Genomic DNA, 19,743 nt, shown 5'->3' with positions numbered 1-19,743 from the left:
TCTTAACCACTCCAGTCCTTGGAGGGATCATTTTCTTGTTGTTTGAGTAAAACAAATGTTACATTTTGATGTAATTTGAATGAAACAAACACAGGCCTTTACTGAGCCAGTGGTTTGAATCCAAAAAACCAGTTATTGTAGCTTCACAAAAGAGCAATAGTGATAAAACTCCAGGATATTAGTAAATACATGGAAAGTCAAACAACATTTATTTCAAATCTTTGTACCCCAGGTGGTCTCCATCCATTTCCCCTACACTCCCCTTCGAATTACAGCAGCAGCAAACAGGATGTCACATCTGAGCCTCCAAACATAAAATGAAAATAGGCTACATAAAACGTAGTAGGGTCTAAAATAATAACTCTTTAATTAATCATATCTTAATTTATGTTATGATTTTTTGTTCTACTGACAAATACAACCTCAGCAAAAGACCTAACTATAGGGAGTACTGGAAGTGGCATGAGAAGTTTTTCAACAGTTGCCTGTGCTGGAGCTCCTCAGAAGGCTTTGCCGCAGGCCCGTACAGCGCAAAGAGAAGGTATTTGGTGCAAGGGGCTCATACTCACTGTCTGCAAAGTTTCTTCCTGTCTTCTGCTTTGGCTCTGTCGGTTGATAAAGGAGCGTGTCGAGAGTTTGTAATGGTTCAACAAGCAGATGATCACTACCACCATAACAGTTATAACTACAATTATAATGATGATTTGAACAAACTCCAGTTCAGCTAAAACAAAGAAAAAAAAGGAAAATATGTCAATCACACAGAGAAAGTTATCCATCAAAGCAATAACCTGAAAAATCCTCAGTATTCCATCAAGACTGATCTTGATTAAGATGTTACTGCTGTCCATTTCACAAAGTTTCGTGAAGAAAACACTGTTCCAAAGTAGTATGAAAATATTTTTTTGGCAGTGCCCATCATTCAGTATTAGTGGCTGCAGATCAAAGCTAAGAAACTTCTTGGTGATACTACTCTGCAGCCTTCACAAGTAACAAATTCTTCAGCATGAATAGTACAGACAAGCCTTCTGGAGAATAAAATGATTTCACTAGGAGAAAAAACAAACCAAAGACACTCAAACCCCACTCTATTTTAATAGCCACCTGCAATGCCAACTGAATCCAGAGGGTTCCATAAGCTTCAAAGCAGAGGCCACAGAGAAAGGAATCGGGACACTATCTAGTAAACTACTCTTGATTTTTCAACCAGCTGAACGGCACAAAAGCTATCTAAATCAAGAGGGGGATTTTTTTTTTCCCTATTGAATCTACATACAACGTCTTCTTCAATTGCTTCTCTCCAACTAGATAAAAATTAACTGTTCTAGGACATTCCCATTCAAGTAAAAATCTAAAAAGAGATCTGATATTCTAAAACAAGTTATGTTCCACTATGGTTAAAAATGAAACCAAGGCCTTGGCTGTAGCAAGAGATACAATTACAAGTAACTCCATCAGAGCCCATCATCTTATCTGAAGTCCTGCCTATACAACAAATATTAAGTAGATTTAGAAATGAGTCACTCTTTCACCCTTTTGGCTATACTGGAGCAGCAGGGATGAGCAAGGGGAGGAATTGCCCTTTGGAGTTACACACTTGCTGATATTTCTATGGAAACTACATCGCTCACAGGGGATGCTCTCATCTTGAAAGACAACTCCAGTTAATGGGAAGAGGTTTTTGGTTGCTAGCCTGGCAGAAAAAGCAAAGCAGCAGTGCAAGTTACTCAGTTTTGGCACTTCCCAGAAGTACTGTTATTTTTTTGGACACCAAAAAATGGACTTTGGGGAAGCGATACTAAATTTTCTGTTTTAAAAAGCCAATAAAGAAAGAAAGATAAACAAAATACAAAAACAAAAAGACAAAGCAATCAGAGAAAACAAGTTCCCCCCCCCCCCCCCATCTCTTTCATTTGCAGTCATCCTCAGCCTTCTGTGTAACAGCAGTATGCAAACACAACACAACTATAAAGCCGAGCTAGACAAATGCTTTTCACACATAAAATCCAAAGTGACCTGCAGTGGAACCAAAGGAAGTCCAAGACTGTTTCATTATTCTAAGATCTCTTACAAACCTAAGACTCTAAGATCTCCAAACAAAACCTCAGATTACAGGAGCTGCAAGTGCACTGGTGTCCAGTGGAGGCTGGTGCTGAGGTCCAGCTGTTTGTCACAAGTTACCAGTGGGCACAGGCACACCACCATCTAAGTGCTGAGGTTCTGCAATCATCTCAGTAGGAGTAACTAAACCTATTTAAGGCTAAGCAAAGAGTAAAAGGGCAACAATACATCTATCATTTACTTTCTCTTTGCTGTTAAGTACCATCCACTCACCAAGCAGAACATCTTCAAAAATTTTGGTTAGTCAGTGCTTTGCTTCACTTTTGCTATCAATCCCATATGCAGTGCAGCAACATCCCTCCACCCCCCCTCGCACCACTGGAAGCTAATGTCGTCAGCACTAAAAGATCAAAAGGCAGGAAGCATAGCATTAATTAAAAAACAAACCCACCAAACCCACGTTTAAGTAAAAAGTTGAGGGGGTTTTGCCTCAGAAGCACAAACAAAATACAGACTTAACACTACTGACGACTGCTGCAAATCACATTCTGCAGCTACCGAGTACTAAAGGGTTTCTTTAACAAAACCTTTTTTGGGGGGTCCGTGTAATACTTTAGACTGGAAATTGAGAGACTGTTGCTAAAGGGCAACATGCAAAACAAGCAATGTTGATTTAGGCTTTCCTAGAATGCAAAGATCACTGGAATGACATATTACTTTCTCTATCTGCCGAGGGCAGAGTCTTCTAAATTTATCAGGGCTCCAGCATCTCAGCGGCAGGGGACAGTACCTCTCCTTTAGAAATAAATGATTGGGTCTCTGAGCATTTCCCTTGGCAGGGGGGAAGAATAATTTCGAAATGTTTGACTAAAACATGGCCACATAGTAAAGAAAATTAAAACCACAACACACAGGATTTTCCAAGTCCAGCTTTACACCGCAAATGCAAACTGCAACAGAACACCCTACTGATATTCGAGAGGATTTCCTCGCTTAAAGTATGGATTGAAAGAAAAAAGGAAGGTAATTTTCAACCTCACCCTTCCTCCTGACTAGCCCTCCTGCTACTCACTAGGTTATTAACAGGAAAAAGGGAAAAAACAAGAGCTGCAGCGGTCTCTCTTCACCGGCACCGCTCAAGGCACCGCGAGTGCTTCCCGGCGGCCGCCGGCCCCCGCCTCGCCCCCCGCCCCGGCACCTGCTCCAGCCGGCTCCTCCGCTGTCAGCTGGCAAAGAGACTTGGGGAAGAGAAACGACACGGTTTTTTACCTCCCCAAGTCTCTCTGTCACACTTGCATATACCTGTTTCTTTACACGCAGGAAATCACATTTATAATACATTTTTCTCCTCCTAGTAGAGTATTTTTCTATGGTAAGTGCCCAGCGCGGAAAAAGCAACTATATACTGAATGACGACACCTCCACAGAAAAGCATGAAAACAAGAGAAATTATTTATAACCCCGTCAACATGCACGCAAGCGAAAGCACCTGGACCGCCACCCGCAGTCCTCCTCGGCAGACAGACCCCCCCCCGGCCAGGGAAGCCCCCACGGCGTCCCTCGGCTCCGCCAGCCGCGAAGTTGGGCTTCGCTCCGGTAAGCCGGAGCCCGGGCTCGCCGCAGCCCTGCCCCTGCGGGCGCAGCAGCGAACAGGCGGGTACCTCTTTCCAACAACAGGTCTTTTAACCGCGCATCCTTCACCGCTGTCCTATTAAGCTGCTCACTGGACATGCTCGCCTCCGGCAGACGGGGGGCTCAAACCACTCCGCCAGCCCCCGCGGGGGGCACCGCATCACCGGCAGCCCTGGGCTCCATCCAGCGGGGGGACAGCGTCCCCAGGCTGCCCGCTCAGCCCTACGCGGGCACGGACCGACAGACAAGTCTCCCGGCCGGCCGGCCCTCCCGCCAGCGCACCGGCGGGGCCCGGCCCCGGCGCTCACACCGCGGCCGCCGCCGGGCAGCTGCCGCACGCCGCGGAGCGCCGGCCCAGCCGGAGCGGGCAGACAGGGCCGGCACTGGCCGCCCTCGCTCCCCGGGCCCCGGGCCGCGCGTGTGAGCGCTCGCACGGACACACGGACACGAAAGGCGGCTCGGCGCTCCGGACGGCGGGGCCCCGCCTGGTGCGGAAGGAATTTAAAAAAAAAATCGTAAAAAAACCCCGAAAACAATAAAGAAAATCGCGGTGAATCGCCGGGAGAAAAAAAAAAAAAAAAAAAAAAAAAAAGGCGGACAAAGCCCCCGGCCGCCCCGCTCCTGGCCGAGCCCGGCGCGGGGCCGGGAGGGCCGCGGGGAGGAAGGTGCGTAGCTTACCCGCGCCGCCGCCCCGCCGCTCTTTAAGCCCGGCCCGGCCCGGCGGGCGCTCGGGGCGCCCAGGCTCTTCCGCCTGCCCCGGCCCGCCGCGCCTGCGCCGCCGCCCGCCCCGCCCCCCGCACGTGCCCGCGCCCCGCCGTCACGCGCCCGCGGGGGAGCCGGCGCCGCGCCCGCCTCCGTCGGCTGCCGGCCCCGGCGGGGGAGCGGGGGTCAGCGGCACGCCCCCCGCGTTACCGAGCCATCCCCACCGGGGACGCGGCTCTTCGAAAGGCGCCGGAGAGGACCCCCCCCCGTCCCGTCCCGCGCCGCAGGCACACAGCCGGCAGAAGCGGAAAACGCGGAATCTTCCCCGCGCAGCACCGCAGGCGTGGTCGGGGGGGGGAGTGTAAAATAACGGGGAGGCGCCCCCTGCTGCAATACGGTAACGCGCCAACCCCCAGAGGAAAGAGCGCCTGTCACCGCCAGCGATCCACGCACACGCGTTTAAAAAAAAAAATAAAGAGGGGGAGGGGAAAGGAAAGCACCGGGGATCCCGAGCCTGGGGATCCAGCCGCACGCGTGGTTCCTGGCCAAGGCTCCCGGCTCCAGCAGCGCCCGCCCTCCCCTGCCCCGCGGCGGAGCCAGCCCGGCTGGGCCTCAGCCCGACCGCCTGCCGTCCCACCCCGCACTCACCGTCGGAGCCCGGCAGCCGAACTGCAGGCTGCCCCCAGCCCCGCAGGGGTCCCTGCCTCGCCAGGACCCCCGTTACCCGTGAGCGGTGTGTCCCTCCGCTCCCGGGATGTTCCTCCTGTACCTGCCCCACCAGGAAGGCCAAGCCCCCTCCCGTTGCTCGTTAAGTCTCTGGGGTAGCATCCCCAAAGCAGCGGGCAAGACCAGTGCGTGTCTGTGTGAGCAGGAGAAGAGAGCTCACCCGATGGTCCGTACTCGGCCAGCTCCTGGGAGCTGCTGAAGGCACAGGAGCTGGGCTGCAGCATGTCCTGCTTCCAGTGGGCTGGCTGGCTCGTCACAGCCCCACGCCAGCACCGCTCCCCCTCACAGCACCGCCGCGATGGCCCAGGCTGCCCCCAGACATGCTCTAGGCCTGCCCATGGAGACAGACCTGCTGCTCCCCACACCTCAAATATGTGAACTTCATGGACCAGTCCCCCCCCCCCCCCAAAAGAAGGATCCCCTGACTAAAGTCAAGGAGCAAAGGCCAACAGGGGAAAGAGCCTGAGGAGCCAGCCTGCACACGGTCATCCGCCAAGCCAGCATGCAGAAGAGTCAGGGTGCTGAAAATACTAGAAGACACATCCTGATACCCATATCCGCAGCACACAGCAGGCTCCCTTGCTGGGTTACAGGCTATATCCCTGCTGTCTGGATTTATTAAACGATTGTTGATGTTCAGCTCGATACTGCATGGACTAAGGCCCCAAACCAAACAGTACAGTCAGGCTGGGGGACAGTGATTGTGGACTGTAAATAAATATCCCGAGAGTTCCTAGAAGAGCAGAATGAGTTTAAGTTGTATGTCAATGGAATGCTTTTGTGCAAGCGGAGTGTTAACAGACTACAGCACCATTACCAGCAAAGGGAAGTAATTCAGTTCAGACAGCAGATGTGGAACACCTTCCAAACTACAATCTCATCTCCCCTAGCCTACTTTGAAAACAACTGATTCAACAGACCAGCCTTTTAAACATGGCTGTTGTATGGGCATGGCCTGCTTTGTGCGTACAGAGTCGCTGCTGAGGCTGATTACCTTCCTGTTGCAAATTCTCGTTGCCAAGGACTGAAGTGTCAAACAGATTTTCTGAGCCAAGGATTGACCCACACGCATCATTCCCAAACCTCATATTTAACATGAGAAGTTGGTTTCAGATGTGTGTAGTTCAAAGACTATAAGCAGAAAAAATAAAATTAATGTATTAGTATTAACACTGCTTCTTTACTTCGGTCTCCTACAATTGAAGCCTGGATGTTCAATCTTTTCAGTTCCTGAAGGGCATTAACCTTCTAACACAAGCCAACTGCTTCGGCAAAACTGGGAATTCGGTATGTAGAGAGACTGGTAAGATTATACGCTTTACTCCCTCTCTAGCCCACTACTTCCCTACCCACCAAAATTTGTTTAGTATTACTGTACAAGCGCAGGCATAATGACTGCAAAATCATTAAGAGTGCTGTATCCATAAGCAACGCACCTGATAAGCATCCTCAAGAACATCCTCAGAACAATATTTGGCTATTTATTAAGAATTTATCATCAAGTTTTTAATGTGAATCAACCCCTTCAGGGGCTGAACAACTGCGTTGTAAGTGCCAGATAGCCCAGAAAAGCTGCTCTGTCAACAAGGACAGGGGACTGGCTTCCTTCTAAAATCCCCCTCCCAGCAGCAGGTTCCACATGACCTCTGAGCAGGTCGGCTGCTCTGGTGACAGGGTTGAAGCTACCTAAGCAGGCTTTGGCACACCGAGTCATCATGCTCCTCCACAAGCCACTGCAAGTCTAGCATATTAATGATAAACCCAAGGGCTAATTAAACTTGGTAACATTTAGGTGAAATTTTATAAAGGATGTGTTTACTGATCTGTCTCCTCGGTCTTGACTGGGAAAACAAAAGACTCATTCTGGAAACCACAAGAACGAAAGCCAATTTTTTGGTTTTACTAGTAGCAAAGATATTATCTCTTAAGTGTAAGAAAACAGCGTTATGCTTTGGTGACCAAAACTGGACAGGTGCTGCTTTCTCAATAGGAGTTTTGCATTTCTGCTACTTACCTCCTTCTTTCTTTCTCTGCTTCTCTAAAGACATTACTGACTGTGGGCAGGCTTTTGGCCAGCCCTTACTCTGAAAAGTAAAAAAAAACCCCGTCTTAAACTGGAAAATAAGGGAGTGTTTCATCCTGCCTGCAGTCAGCCCCTTGTGGTCACTCACCTGGGGAACCTGGACAGTGTGTGTGTGTGGGGGGGTGTGTGCGTGTGCGCTGAGGTGCTTCCCCCTCCCTGATACAGCTCAGAGCCACGCACCTAACTTCAGCCCTGAAAACCATCTGAGACGGTCACATGTCTACAACCATTAATGCTTCACACAGGGGCATGCATCCTTATGTGCCTCTTCCAGGCGGCACCAGGATGATGCTTCACAGCCAAAGACAGGCTGGGGTGACACGTGCCTGCTGGGGGGGGAGCTATGCTTTCAGCCCCCCAGCCAGCCCAGGCAGGTCTTGGGAGTACCCAGGTAATCACTGCCTGCTGCAATCCCAGCCCCATGTCAAGCTAGCAGCCATGGGAGCATGGACCTGGGTCCTTCCCGCTGTCCGTTTTGTGCCAGCCCCAGTGCACCCGCGGACAGCGACACAGCTGTAGCACAGATGAGCTGGACCAGGTCTCTGCTCACAGTGGAAAAAGTCAAATTGCTTGCTGGGTGAACGCTGATGCCAACACAACAAAAGGCAGCAGGAAACGGTCAGTGAGAGACAGAGCAGAAGACCAGGACCATTCCCTTTTGGGTAAGGGTCTGCACCCTGGATGGGCTTCAAGTGACCGCAGACACACACACCAAATGCCCCCACCTCTCAAATTGCCACTTCCTGGAGCAAATTTTCACCTTTTCCATTAAGTCTGGAGTTTACAGGTTAAATCTGTCAGAAAAAGATACTGAGGAATGGCACCACCCCAGGGAAAGGAAAAGTGCTATTCTCGCTGGCAGTGAATTCAGGTAACTTATTTGCCAGCAGGTGCATATCTATTATGTCATTGTATTTAATGTGATCAGGTGCAAGGAACAAGCAGACAGGAGCAGTGTGGAGAGATTATCAGCACAACCCAAAAAACGCAAGTTTGGTGGAGGGATTTAATGCAGAAGAGGACAGTATTCAAGGCCTCTAAATTAACTCCCTGTTCAAGCTGTTCTTTACTCTGCATTAATAAGGATTGTGAAATTGATGTTTTTTTCTTCTTTTTTTTCTTTTTCTAAATCACCCTTTGCAATCTGCAGTTAAGGACCTCCCTCCAAACCTCATTTCCTAGAAAAACAAAGCAGTTCTTCATATGCATAGTTAGTTGCACAGCCTGCGTGGTCCATGTGGTAGCCACGCATGCGATGGTTTGTTTTCCTGTGCTGGAAGGAGGGTTCAACCTGGGACACTGAATTGTAACATGCTGTTTTAAAAGTAATCACCGTTTCAGACCTGACTAGCCCTAGCTCTGTTTACACTGGCGAGTGAGAAAATCTACTCATGAATTATCCCCACTGCAGTTCTATTAGTCCTCACGCACCAGCTCGACACAGGCAATTTACAGTCATCTCCTCCAGCAGGGTTAAATGGTACAGCGAGCATAATGTGTTGGCCCTGTTTACCCTGGAGATTACACTGCTGGTAACTTTGATGCTCGTCTGCCACTGCTGAAAAACAGATACAAATTTCTTAGTGCTGACGCGTAAGGAACAAGAAACTCTACGCAGGGACAGGCAGCTGTAAATCTGAGGGTGATAATCAGTCCAGGCTACTCAGACCTTGAAAATAACCCTAAAGGGACGAAGCAACTGGGTGACTGAGAACCAAAATTTCACGCAGGTACCCATTACGTCGAACACTGTAATACAGTGGCTTCCACTTATTTTAATCATCGACTAATTCAATCCTCCATTTAGTTCTATTAAAAAACCGTGAACAAAATCAGCTGTGCTGAAAATACTGCAACCCCTTGCATCCCTCATTTGATCACATTCCACAGCTTTTGCCTTACGTCGAGCTCAAATCTAACCAGTAGTTGTAAAAATGAGCCATTTAAGGAAAAGGCAAGAAAGGATCACCAACGTATTTTTCTTAATCCTGTTGTTATTCAGAGTTCTCCCTGCAGCACATGCAATTAATACCTGGTACTGGACTCTGTGGAGTCTCAGTGGTTGCAGCATGACTACCCTGCCTAAGCTCCCTGTGTTTTCCACGCAATTCCCAGCAAGTACAGGGAAGAATCATCCCTCATTATTAGTATTTTTTTTAGCCCATTCAAACAGGAGTTAGAAGAGATGCACTAAGAACCACATTAAAAAGCTGAGAGATCACATCATGCATTATCCTACCATAGGAACAGATGAAAGTTAAATGAGAGACGGAATTAGCATGGGTGCTAGAATCTATGCATATGCAAGAACCCACCTCCAACACAAAACTGAAAGCCCTGTTGTAGAAATATAGGTTGCTAAATAAGCTATTAGCAGTATTTTACACACAAAAAGGAATGTTCATTCTTCCACTGAAGAACACACTTAGGAGTTACAGAGAGTCTCCTGCCAGGTGGAGTATTCACTCCATAAATCTCAATTCCCAACAAACTCCTTGGCAGCCAGGAAAAGAAAACAACGGGCACTTGACTGCAGATTAACAGACTATCAAGATATTTTAGTACTTTCTGACTAAGGTGTATGGGAAGACCTCAAAAAGCTGGACAGTGCAGAAACCTTCCAAGATCACAAGAAAACCCATCAACCTTGGTCTAAAAAAAGGAACCAAAGGGCAAGACATAGAATGGAGATAAGAAGGGAAAGTAGAACCAGGATTACAGTAAAGCACTAAAAATACAAGTAGAATGTGAACGCTGTATTTTTATTTCTGACACTAATATAACCAGCTGGTTTAGAGATACAAAGCTCTGCCTCAATGATGGTGCCGTCTAGTACCTGAAAGTAAAGGATGAAGAGAGGAACCTGGAAGAAATATCCAAAGAGATAGGGGAGAGAAAGGGAATCAACATAATGCAAAAATTTAGGCCAGCGATGACAGAAAAATAAAGCTTTTAAAGAACCAGGATGCCCATGTAAGCTAGCATTAACACTGAAAATTAAGGAAAATACACTGATACTGAAAAATGGATCTACAAGCAAAACAAGGGAATTTTCTTCATTTTCTTTTATCCTACAGTTTTCTTATCACTTGTCTTGCCGCATTTACATATATGCTGTCTGGATGTGTAATCATAAGGGAAATTAACCCTGGATAACCCCATGCTGCAGCATGTTTACAGAAATTGCTCTAGAGAAAACAACTCTAGGAATAAAATGGGGGACATCCAAACCATTGGAAATCAAGGGAGTCACAGACATGATAGGTCTGAAGGATGGGAAAATCTCTTTATGAGAACATGCCATTAAACATTACAATCAAGCATAAAATTGCTCTGCCACAGTATTTTGTTTTATTTGCATTGTTAAATTTCTTCTCCTAACAACAATGGATAGTTTATAGCGCTAATGATTTATACAAAAAGAGCTGCGTAAATGCATCCCAAATGGGCGGCTTCTTTCTTAAGAACTGTAGACTCAGTTTCCTTCAGCTTGATCACAAATCAGTGACTCACACAAATTTCACATCTGCCTCAGGATACAATGGTGCAGCTTCTACCGAGTTTTCATGATGGATTAAGTTCCTATGGTGCAAGAGAGGTGTAAAAATTTATGCTGATTTAAAAAAGAACAGTGCATTTCCACAAATCACCATGGTGCAAAAACTACAGATGCCTTGCCATTAACAACTGTTATCACTGAATCTCTGTACTAAGTTCATTACTTCTGGCTTCTGCAGCCCTGCTTAAAATAAAATACATTGTTTGTATACAATTTGTGTATGTCCATGCACACAAACACACATTTTCCCCAGTAAATCAATGTAATTGATCTGGAGAAGGGGGCCACAGTTTAGAAGTATTCAAATTGCTCTGCAAAACACATTCACCTCACTTTCAGTGTATCCCCAAAAGAGATGGGGACTGAGACTTCTGACATGCAAAATTATTTGGATTTGCTGCACTTTATAAGCCACTTTATGATATAACAGAATATTTTATTCCTAATCCACAGCATTCCAAACTGTTAAGTCAAGCTCCCTCAAATCAGAGATCAAAGAGTGGCAGAGTGGCATAAAACAAGACTTTGGGTACACTTCGATCACATCTTTCCGGTGTTTCTTTGACCTTTATGTCAAAATGAAGATATTCGTCAACTCCCTTGATTCCAACAGCTGAAGCATTAAGAAACCCACTTAATTTATGTTAAAATACTGAGAACTGACAACACTGGGAATAAGAATCAGAATCTAGTCAAGACTTCTTAGACCAGCCACAATGAGAATAACTGCAGATACAATGTATTCAGCTCATGGGGAAGCATCAGGAAGTTTCTAATGCACTTCTGTTCTGACTAATGGCCTAAGTGAGCATGTAGACAATAATCCTCCTGCAGGGGATGTGAGGAGGTGGGAGAGAAAGTCCACAGAGAATGTTGGCCGTCAGAAGCTTCCTGCAGTTTTTCCATAACCACTTATCGGGAGCCACTTTTAACGCATCATCACAGGCATTCCTCGGCAAGCAGCGGCGTTTCTGCCACTTCCTTCAGACTGGCAAAGGAGTAAGACTTCCCAAAAATACATCCTCTAGAAAAGAGGGAATTAGGCAAGCAAGCTCAGTGCTCAGTGAGAATCGGATACCTCACTGCTGCTTGTGAAAAGCAGACCTCTGAGTATACCACCAGCGAAATGACAACCATGTTGCAGAAGCTACCAGGCTATTTTTACCAAAGCAGAATATGTTATCTTTTCATTTTGTATAAAGGCAATAAAAATTCATAAGATTCATGCTCTGCATTTAAAGAGAAGAGCTTGGTAATACAGCATTCAGACCACATGGTTTTTGACATTACCATGAATCGTCTACGTTCTTCAGTCTTTTGACATGTTCACAGGGATGATGTTTACACTGACTAGTTCATAGTACATCATATCACATTTTAATGATTCACTTCAGCTCTGACAAAAGGAAACATCTGCCATAATTTTTTCTTTCATGAACTTTATCACAATTAAAAATCTGACGTTTTACCAGCCTGTGTGCCAACCGAGAAGCACGCCAAGTTCAGCACTTCCTGATACATACAAATGCGTGCAGCATGAACAGCTAGTACCAACAGCACCAAGCCATCACTGACTTGTCAGTCCCCACCACAAAAGAGAAAAAAGATCACAGTTTGTGGGCAATAATTTCATAATCTTGATCTGGTTTCCATATGACAGAGTGCAAGAGAGAGAAAGAAAAAAAAACACAAACCAAAAAACCCCATGCTTCACAGCTCTGTGTGATGACAATGTACGATTTCTATGTCTTGCCCTATTGCAGCCAGAAAAATATTAAAGCAGCATGTTAAAACTGGCACAGCTTCTAAAAAACGATTTCCAAACATGACTTGATGGACAGCACCCTAGTAACTCGAAACGAAGCTTAAATCCGCATCGACTTTACATAAAATTAGGCCAATCCTACCCAGCACAATGACAGTATTCTTGTTTTCAACGTAATTAATGGTATCTACAAGCTCAAACCACTTCTGAGACATTACACATATGACAGGAAGGCAGCTTGACCATTTACCATAAAGACCGACAACCTCTTGTACCCTGCATAAGGCTGGGATAACTGTTGTACCTCTAGGCAGCTCCAGTGACACCATCATTTCAGGGTGGAAGCCAAGAGCCAGAAGCAAAACCAGCAGCCTAATGATACCGGCAATGCAGTGTTGCTTCATCCGTGGAATAGCAGCGTCCCACTACTTGGTGGGCTGTGATGTTACTCAGCCCAGGCAATCCAGGAGGGATGGATGTTTTTGAACAAACTCTAGGACAGAGCTGGGGTCTCAGTAAGGGCTGAAGGGGTGCTTTCTAACACTGCTCCTCCATCCATTTCTTCCCCTGTACTACCAGCATAACACTGAATTTGGTACAGTATACTTAAACTTGAAGTGTTTCATAGGAGGACTTCAGGGACTGAGAAAGAAATGGAAAAATGGCCCTGCGTACAGCACATACAAGACTGCCCCAAATATATGGCATAAAAGATGTTTAAGGAGAATGCATCGTCTACTAGCTACATCAGACTGAGGTTCAACTTCTCTCCCCAGCTCTATCACAGACCTTCTAGTGACTTAAGGGAAGTCCCTTCAGCTCTCCCTGCCTGTCCCCACTCTTCCCTCTCCTGATACCACAGCAGCACCTACGCAGCGCTTCCACAGAGCACGGCCTCACCTGCGCCAGTCTTCACACACCGCCTGATACCAGTACTCTATGAAATTTGGGCTGCTAAGCCACTTTTGAAGACGACATATGAGCACTTAAATCATAAAGGTGCATTTTCAAGATCTGCCTAGTGGTGCCCTTTCCCGATGAGCAGAAGGCAGGCCCCAAGTGGCTGCAATGGCATTTTCCTTTGTGTGCCAGCAAAAACCAAAATTTGCTTGAAATCTCAACAGACACACTGGGAACTGACAGTTAGTGTATCTTACAGTTGGTTGGCTGGTATTTTTGGATGGGAGGCTGCATTTCAAACTACTTCATCCTATGTTCACACTCTGTACGACTGTACATCCGACACTGTACTGACTCACCGGTAGCATTTTTGTGTAGCCCACTAAAGAGATACCATTACACCCTGTTTGGGTGGGGTGAGACCTTCTGGGTGAATCTCCTTGTGGGAAAGGAAGTTTGGAGAGTAAGATACTAATTTTCAGAGTTACAGAGAAACTGTGCTCTCTCATGTGTGCCTGCACACACAGAGCAGGAAAAGCACATTCACTCCCTCTCACTCTACGCTACCCCATTGTGGTAGTGAAACTACTGATGCTTCAAATTTGGCACAGTCCTAATTCTTAATAAAAAAACCCAATGAAACCTAATGAAAATTAGGATTAAGGTGAAGGGTTAAAAGCAAACAAACCCAAGTTGTTATGCAGCCTCCAGGGAGAGGGCTGTGCTTCCTGCCCAGCCTAGGAGGGGACACTGCCCGCACACCTTCCACACCGTCAAGTTGCACTGGCAAGTGCAGGGCAGATGCAGCCTTCTGGAGAAGCAAAGGGCAGAGACATCATCCCGTTCAGTCTGAGGTCAGGGGTCTCTGCCATACCTCTGATCTGCTGAGTCTTAAGCCACAGGTGCAGAGATTTGGCCTGAGCCAGGCAAGTGCTTTGCAATGCAGCTTTGTGATCCCCTGCCACCAGGACTGCTTCACGCATTTGCGCAAAAATTCAAGAAACAGCACCGACTGCTCACCCATTACCTGTGGGACGCGAGTCAGGTTTGCAGTGCTGGGAGACAGGTATTTTTACCACAGGATCTGCTGTCACAACAGCAAATACCAGTTGCACATTTACCAAAAGCACTAAGGGGATTTGTCCAGGATTTCAGGACGCCTGACATCCTGATCTGCATAGCAGCTCAGACCAGGCTTTTTGCCATTCAGAAGTCCCAGACAAATGACTCCTGAGAGTACGTGTTTTGCCAGTGCAGTGCATACTCAGTGAGTGTGCAGGGTCTGGGACACGTCTGACATCAGAGGCACGTGCTGGCCACCTGCACACAGCATCTCAACCTCCCCCACACACTGTGCGCCTGGACTTCATCAGACACCTGTGTGCACCCATGCACCTCCGCTCCCATCCACGATGCCTGGGCACACCACACCACAAGGACCACGCATACAAACTCCCTGTGGCATGTGACAAAGACCTGGCCACGCAGCCCCCACCCTCAGGAAGGGCAGTATATACTCCCTGTACATGCTGCACCACTCCTATTTCTGTAGTCGCAACCGAATGCAGTGCAAGCTTGCAATTACTTTCCTCACAAAGTTTACACACTACGGAAAGAGCTTCCCAGCCTACTTCTGTTCTCAGGGATCTGATTCCCTGGCTGCAGTAGGTACACAAAAGGGTCTCACAAGAGAAATCTCCGTGCACTAATCACCGATGATTCATGGATGAAGTCTGAGAAACGTTTCTGTACCACACTAGGGATGGCGAGGCTGAGTTGCTCACCTGCTGATACCTTACCTGCCATGTTTCCTGCCTTGGAAGCTGCATGTCACTGAATTAGCACAGTTTTATTAGATTTAATTAGAAAATGGGACACTCTTTCCAGCTCTTATCCTGTTTTTTATAGACACATCAAATAACTTTACCTTGCTGTCAATATATCTGGTTTCTGTTTTACACACAGAAGATCGGAAGAAGGGAACTGCTCAAGCCAAGGCTGTGCATACAAGGAACATGAATCTGTCATACAACTCAAACTGGCTCCCAGCTTGAATCTATCCTTTTTTTGGGCAGACAGCTTAGACACTTTGAATTTGAAAGGACTCTGGCATTTTTGCTTCATGTGCTCTCATATTTCTTGCTGTGAAAGCTCAACTAGGACTTTCTGTTCATTGTAGGTGTCCTCCTTAAAGCCAGCTTAAACGTGAATACCTGAAAAAAATTTCAGGAAGGTGGGGTTTTTTTTGTTTTTGGTGTTGGGTTTTTTTTTTACTTTTATAGGTAAGAGTTGTGGTTTCCAGTGTTAAATTGAAAAAAAAAAATACAGCTAAAAGAAAAGTTGCTCTTTTTTTTTTTTAGCACAGAGCTTCTGTCATATAAAGAAGTGAAACTGTGAGTCCCAGTTTCCAAACTGTTCATATTTTACCTTTCCTGCTGTATTTCTTCAGTTAATACTTTACAATTATGCCTGAAACTGAAGTAGTTTTAGTTTCTCTGTTGCCTACACATTTTGTCATTTCTAACACGACAGTATTGTAACCCATTTGTTTTCTCAGTGCATCTTTCAGCATCACTTGTACTTCACAGTGCAGATGTCTAATGCAGATCAGGGCAGGCACTGCAGTATATTCTGTTCCAAAAGATATCCCCACCTCTTCATTTGTTTTGCAACATGGCTATCAGAGTATTAAATAAATAACGTAATACTTAGCATATATCCATTGTTTTACATATTCTGAATGGTTTATAGATGTTAATTTCTTCATGTGCTGCTCCTGTGAAATAGACCCAGCAGCAATCATTTTATATGAATTGCAGCTACAAAGCAAGTCAATAGCTAAACTAAATAATCAGATTGACAGCCCTTTCTCAATTTCTGAGGCCAGAATAAACCTCACTGATAAGGAGAAACAACAAAAAAATTGCAGATCACCTCCTGCAAACATATGAAATGTAGGCTAAACTTTGATCACAGCTTTTTCTCTGTGAGCCTCTAGCCCAAATTCAAAGCCTGTGTTCTCTCCCTTGAAGCTCACACCCAGAGGCACAGCTCACTGGTCAATGCAATCTTCAAAGTTTCCCATCTTGAACAATTTATTTTCAGGAACAAAGCCTGGAAAAGGTCCAAAAACCCCGTGTGGGTTGGCAGCAGCTCAGGATGCTGTCTAGGTGTGTCTGGCTTGCCCAACTAACGACTCTTTCCACTTCCTCTGTTCAGAGCACACTTGTGTTTCCCCGAACTGCAGCAAGCCACCCATTAACTTCTAGTCCTTCATTTCTGAAAAGGCTACCGGTTTCTCCCACTAGATCCCCAGCTTTATGAGCTGTCAGACACTTTGGGTTTTAGCTGTTGGCTGAGAATTTGACAGCAAATGTACAGTTTAGGATTTACGGCTGGGAAAACAATTTCCCAAAATATCTGTATGAATGCAATGTAGAAATATGCCACATTATAATGGTGAGTACTCTCTCAAAATGGAAGCGTTAAACTTCAAGCACAGCTCTATGCCTGAGACAAGCCAAGAAACTTCTGAAATGAGTAACAGGCCTTGCTCAGCACCCTGCGGGCAAAGCAGCCCCCTCCTTCCTGCTCCTCTTCCCCCTCCAGGTAGCCCTGGCACGGTAAAGACTTCTCAGCTATGCTTTTCAGCCAAACTCACCTCAATACTGATACCAGGACAGTGTTTCCCAGCTGCTACCATCAAACTGTTAAACCCTGAAATGGGTCCCTTTGAAGTTTATTAGAATCATAGAATCATCTAGGTTGGAAAAGACTTTTGAGATCATCGAGTCCAAACTTAAACTCATTTTTTCATGTGCAGAAACACAGAGAGTAAAAAACACTAATATTAACCTGTTCAAACAGCAAGAAATCCCCCCCATTTCCCCTCCCCCCTGGTTAAAGCTGCAAAAATTAAATCCATAAGGGCATTTATAGAGAATGTCTTATTTAGGGAAGAAAACAAAAGTGACTGACACAGTTATTTGTCACCGCTGGTAAATAAATTTGCGTGGCTTACAATGTTTACCCTGGAGTACAGCTGAAAGATCCATTCGTGCTGCATTAGAAACCCGCCTCAATGACAAACTTCAGCTCCCCGCTCCAGCAAAGCTGATGTATTGACTAGACAGGTAGATTTAGGTGCTCTGACTGTCTGGATGCTATGGAAATCATGCTGCACGCATCTGACCGTTGTCAGTGGCAGAAGACAAGCGCTGGCCTCATTCTTATTCTAGCCAGGAAAAAGGCCTCGTCTGCATTAGCCTTTTTACTGAAAGGCTGCCATATTTGTCAGTTCAGACGCATGTAAGATAAGCTCTTTCCCCGTTATCTAATATTTCACCAGGCAGTGGAAACGAAGGATAAGCAGAACCTAATAGTCTATGTGGGCAGGCGATCTTGAATGCTGTCAAGCTCAGCACAAGGCCTGGATGCCCTAGACAAGGGGAAGTTTACAGAAGAAGTTAATCACTTCATTTTGAAGAAAAACTCACAGGGATTTGGAAAAACGGTTATGACTTATCCTGGCTACACAGCAAGCAAGGAGACAAGTGTAAAACCCTTCGTGCAGCTTTATACTCCGTGCCTCTCCCTTCCGTTAATGTAGGTACTGCTTGGGTAAAATTGCAGTCCAGTGAAAGGGGATTAAAGAAGGCCGCTGTAAAACTGCTGCTTTCCCTAAGCAGCTGGAGGAAACAGGACAAGCAGGGAGAAGCAAAATGAAAAACCGAATTCTGTGTTCCTGGAATGTCCTGGGCTGATCAGTCCCTTGCACAGCAGCTAGTTTTACCTGTATCCCTCCCCTCTAAAACTGCCCAAGTCTCATGCAGAGTTGGTAGCAACCTGGCAAACAGATCAGAAGGGCTCTCGCTCAGTCACAGGGCTCCCTGGTGAGCACGTATCTAACAGGCTTTTATGCTGCATAATGTGGATACAACAGTGCTAAGCGAATTCTGAATAAAATTAAGATAGCCTGTTTCAGAGCTCACACAGTAAGTCTGATTTAACAGCATGTCTGCTTAACAGATACACCATCTTAAACAGTAGTGACTGTATGGTCACACTACTCCATTTTAATGCACTGACATGAGAATCAAACTGTATTTGCACAGAAGTGCAGCTCAAAGTATAATCTTTCAATGTTTTGGCCCACCCAGAATGGCCAATCTATGTCCAAATGCGTATTTTTCTTGTCCATCTAGCACAAGTGGATTTTTTGGGCATAACTGTTAATAGGTGCCCTGCCAAAACATAAGTGACAGCCTCTGAGAAAGGGTTATAACATGCACGTGGGGTGTGGTATCCAGCATCTCTCTGCTACTGGCTCCTGATCCACTGCCCACATTTTAAACCAATGTGTGACATGGTGAATTGTGTCATGTGCATGGACTCCTAATGTCAACTCTGCACTTAATACCTCATCTGCTCACCAATAATAATTTCAATGTTCCCTGCAGTCAACAACATTTTGGCTGTCAATGGCAACAGTCCCAGGATAACTGCTGTCAGCAGTGCCGCACCGTGTGGGCCTGCATGTGATGGCAGCTCTGCTGTGTCGCCTGCCTGCTCCCATCGTGTGACAATGGGGTGCACAGAAAGTCACAAGAAACTTGTTCCTGGGGAGTCAAGTGCTCCTTGGCGTCAGCACTCGCCGTCATCACGGAGTAGGCCAACTGGGGGAAGATGCATGTGGCATGTGAGCCTGCAAGGAAAACAAAGCCTAGCCTGCATCTAATTTTAGGCTTGGCAGCCTTAAGGATGTTTTGGGCCGTCTTTATCTTTGGCTTTTCCAGCACCTCTTCCTTTAAGGTCATACCCTTAAAAGTGGTTGTGCTGCCTTTTGCTCCAGGTCTCTTCCCTGCCCCCATGAGCCCGGTCAGAGGGTAGAGCAGTGTGAAAGCCCTGACCCCCCTGGAAAGCCTTCCTTTCAGGGAGCTGGCAGGATGCCTCACCCAGCAAAGGCCTCCTAACCTGCTGGCATAGGTGGGACAGAGAAGGGATGATCTCTTGCACTTTACCTCATCACCAGCTGCCTGCACGCCTTTCTGAATCGCTCTTGTCCTTGGGTTGGTCAAAACCTTCTCTGACTTTTCACACAACCTTGCGATATACTTTCTTTTTTTTTTAGTAATGTACATTAACCACTTCATTTAAGATTATCAGTTTCACGTTACTGGGAACAAGAGGGAACAGGAAGGTGCCAGGAGCTGATGGAGTCTTCTAGCTAGCCAAACTCCATTTCCCCTTATAGACCCCCCAAACTCCAAAGCCTGTCCAACAGGACTCAGATACCCATTCCTCAACACAGGAGCA

General features: G+C 46.3%; 1 protein-coding gene across 7 annotated transcripts in view; it reads right to left on the bottom strand.

Annotated features, from left to right (window-relative positions):
* LDLRAD4 (low density lipoprotein receptor class A domain containing 4) overlaps positions 1-19,743 on the bottom strand; it is a 294,707-nt gene that overhangs the window by 22,199 nt on the left and 252,765 nt on the right. For 5 of the 7 annotated variants that reach the window (XR_008731464.1, XM_055705562.1, XM_055705560.1 and 2 more), the window contains one exon: positions 570-724. Coding sequence is in view for 6 of the 7 variants with exons in the window: in XM_055705562.1 (XP_055561537.1) it covers positions 570-724 (155 nt within the window). In the remaining variant the exon portion in view is untranslated. The other 2 variants (XM_055705565.1, XM_055705564.1) reach the window with 2 other exon arrangements.

This window comes from Falco cherrug, chromosome 3, assembly GCF_023634085.1.
Source record: "Falco cherrug isolate bFalChe1 chromosome 3, bFalChe1.pri, whole genome shotgun sequence".
Lineage (NCBI taxonomy): Eukaryota > Metazoa > Chordata > Aves > Falconiformes > Falconidae > Falco > Falco cherrug.
Note: the sequence above shows the minus strand (reverse complement) of the source record. Positions and strands in the feature narration are given on the sequence as shown.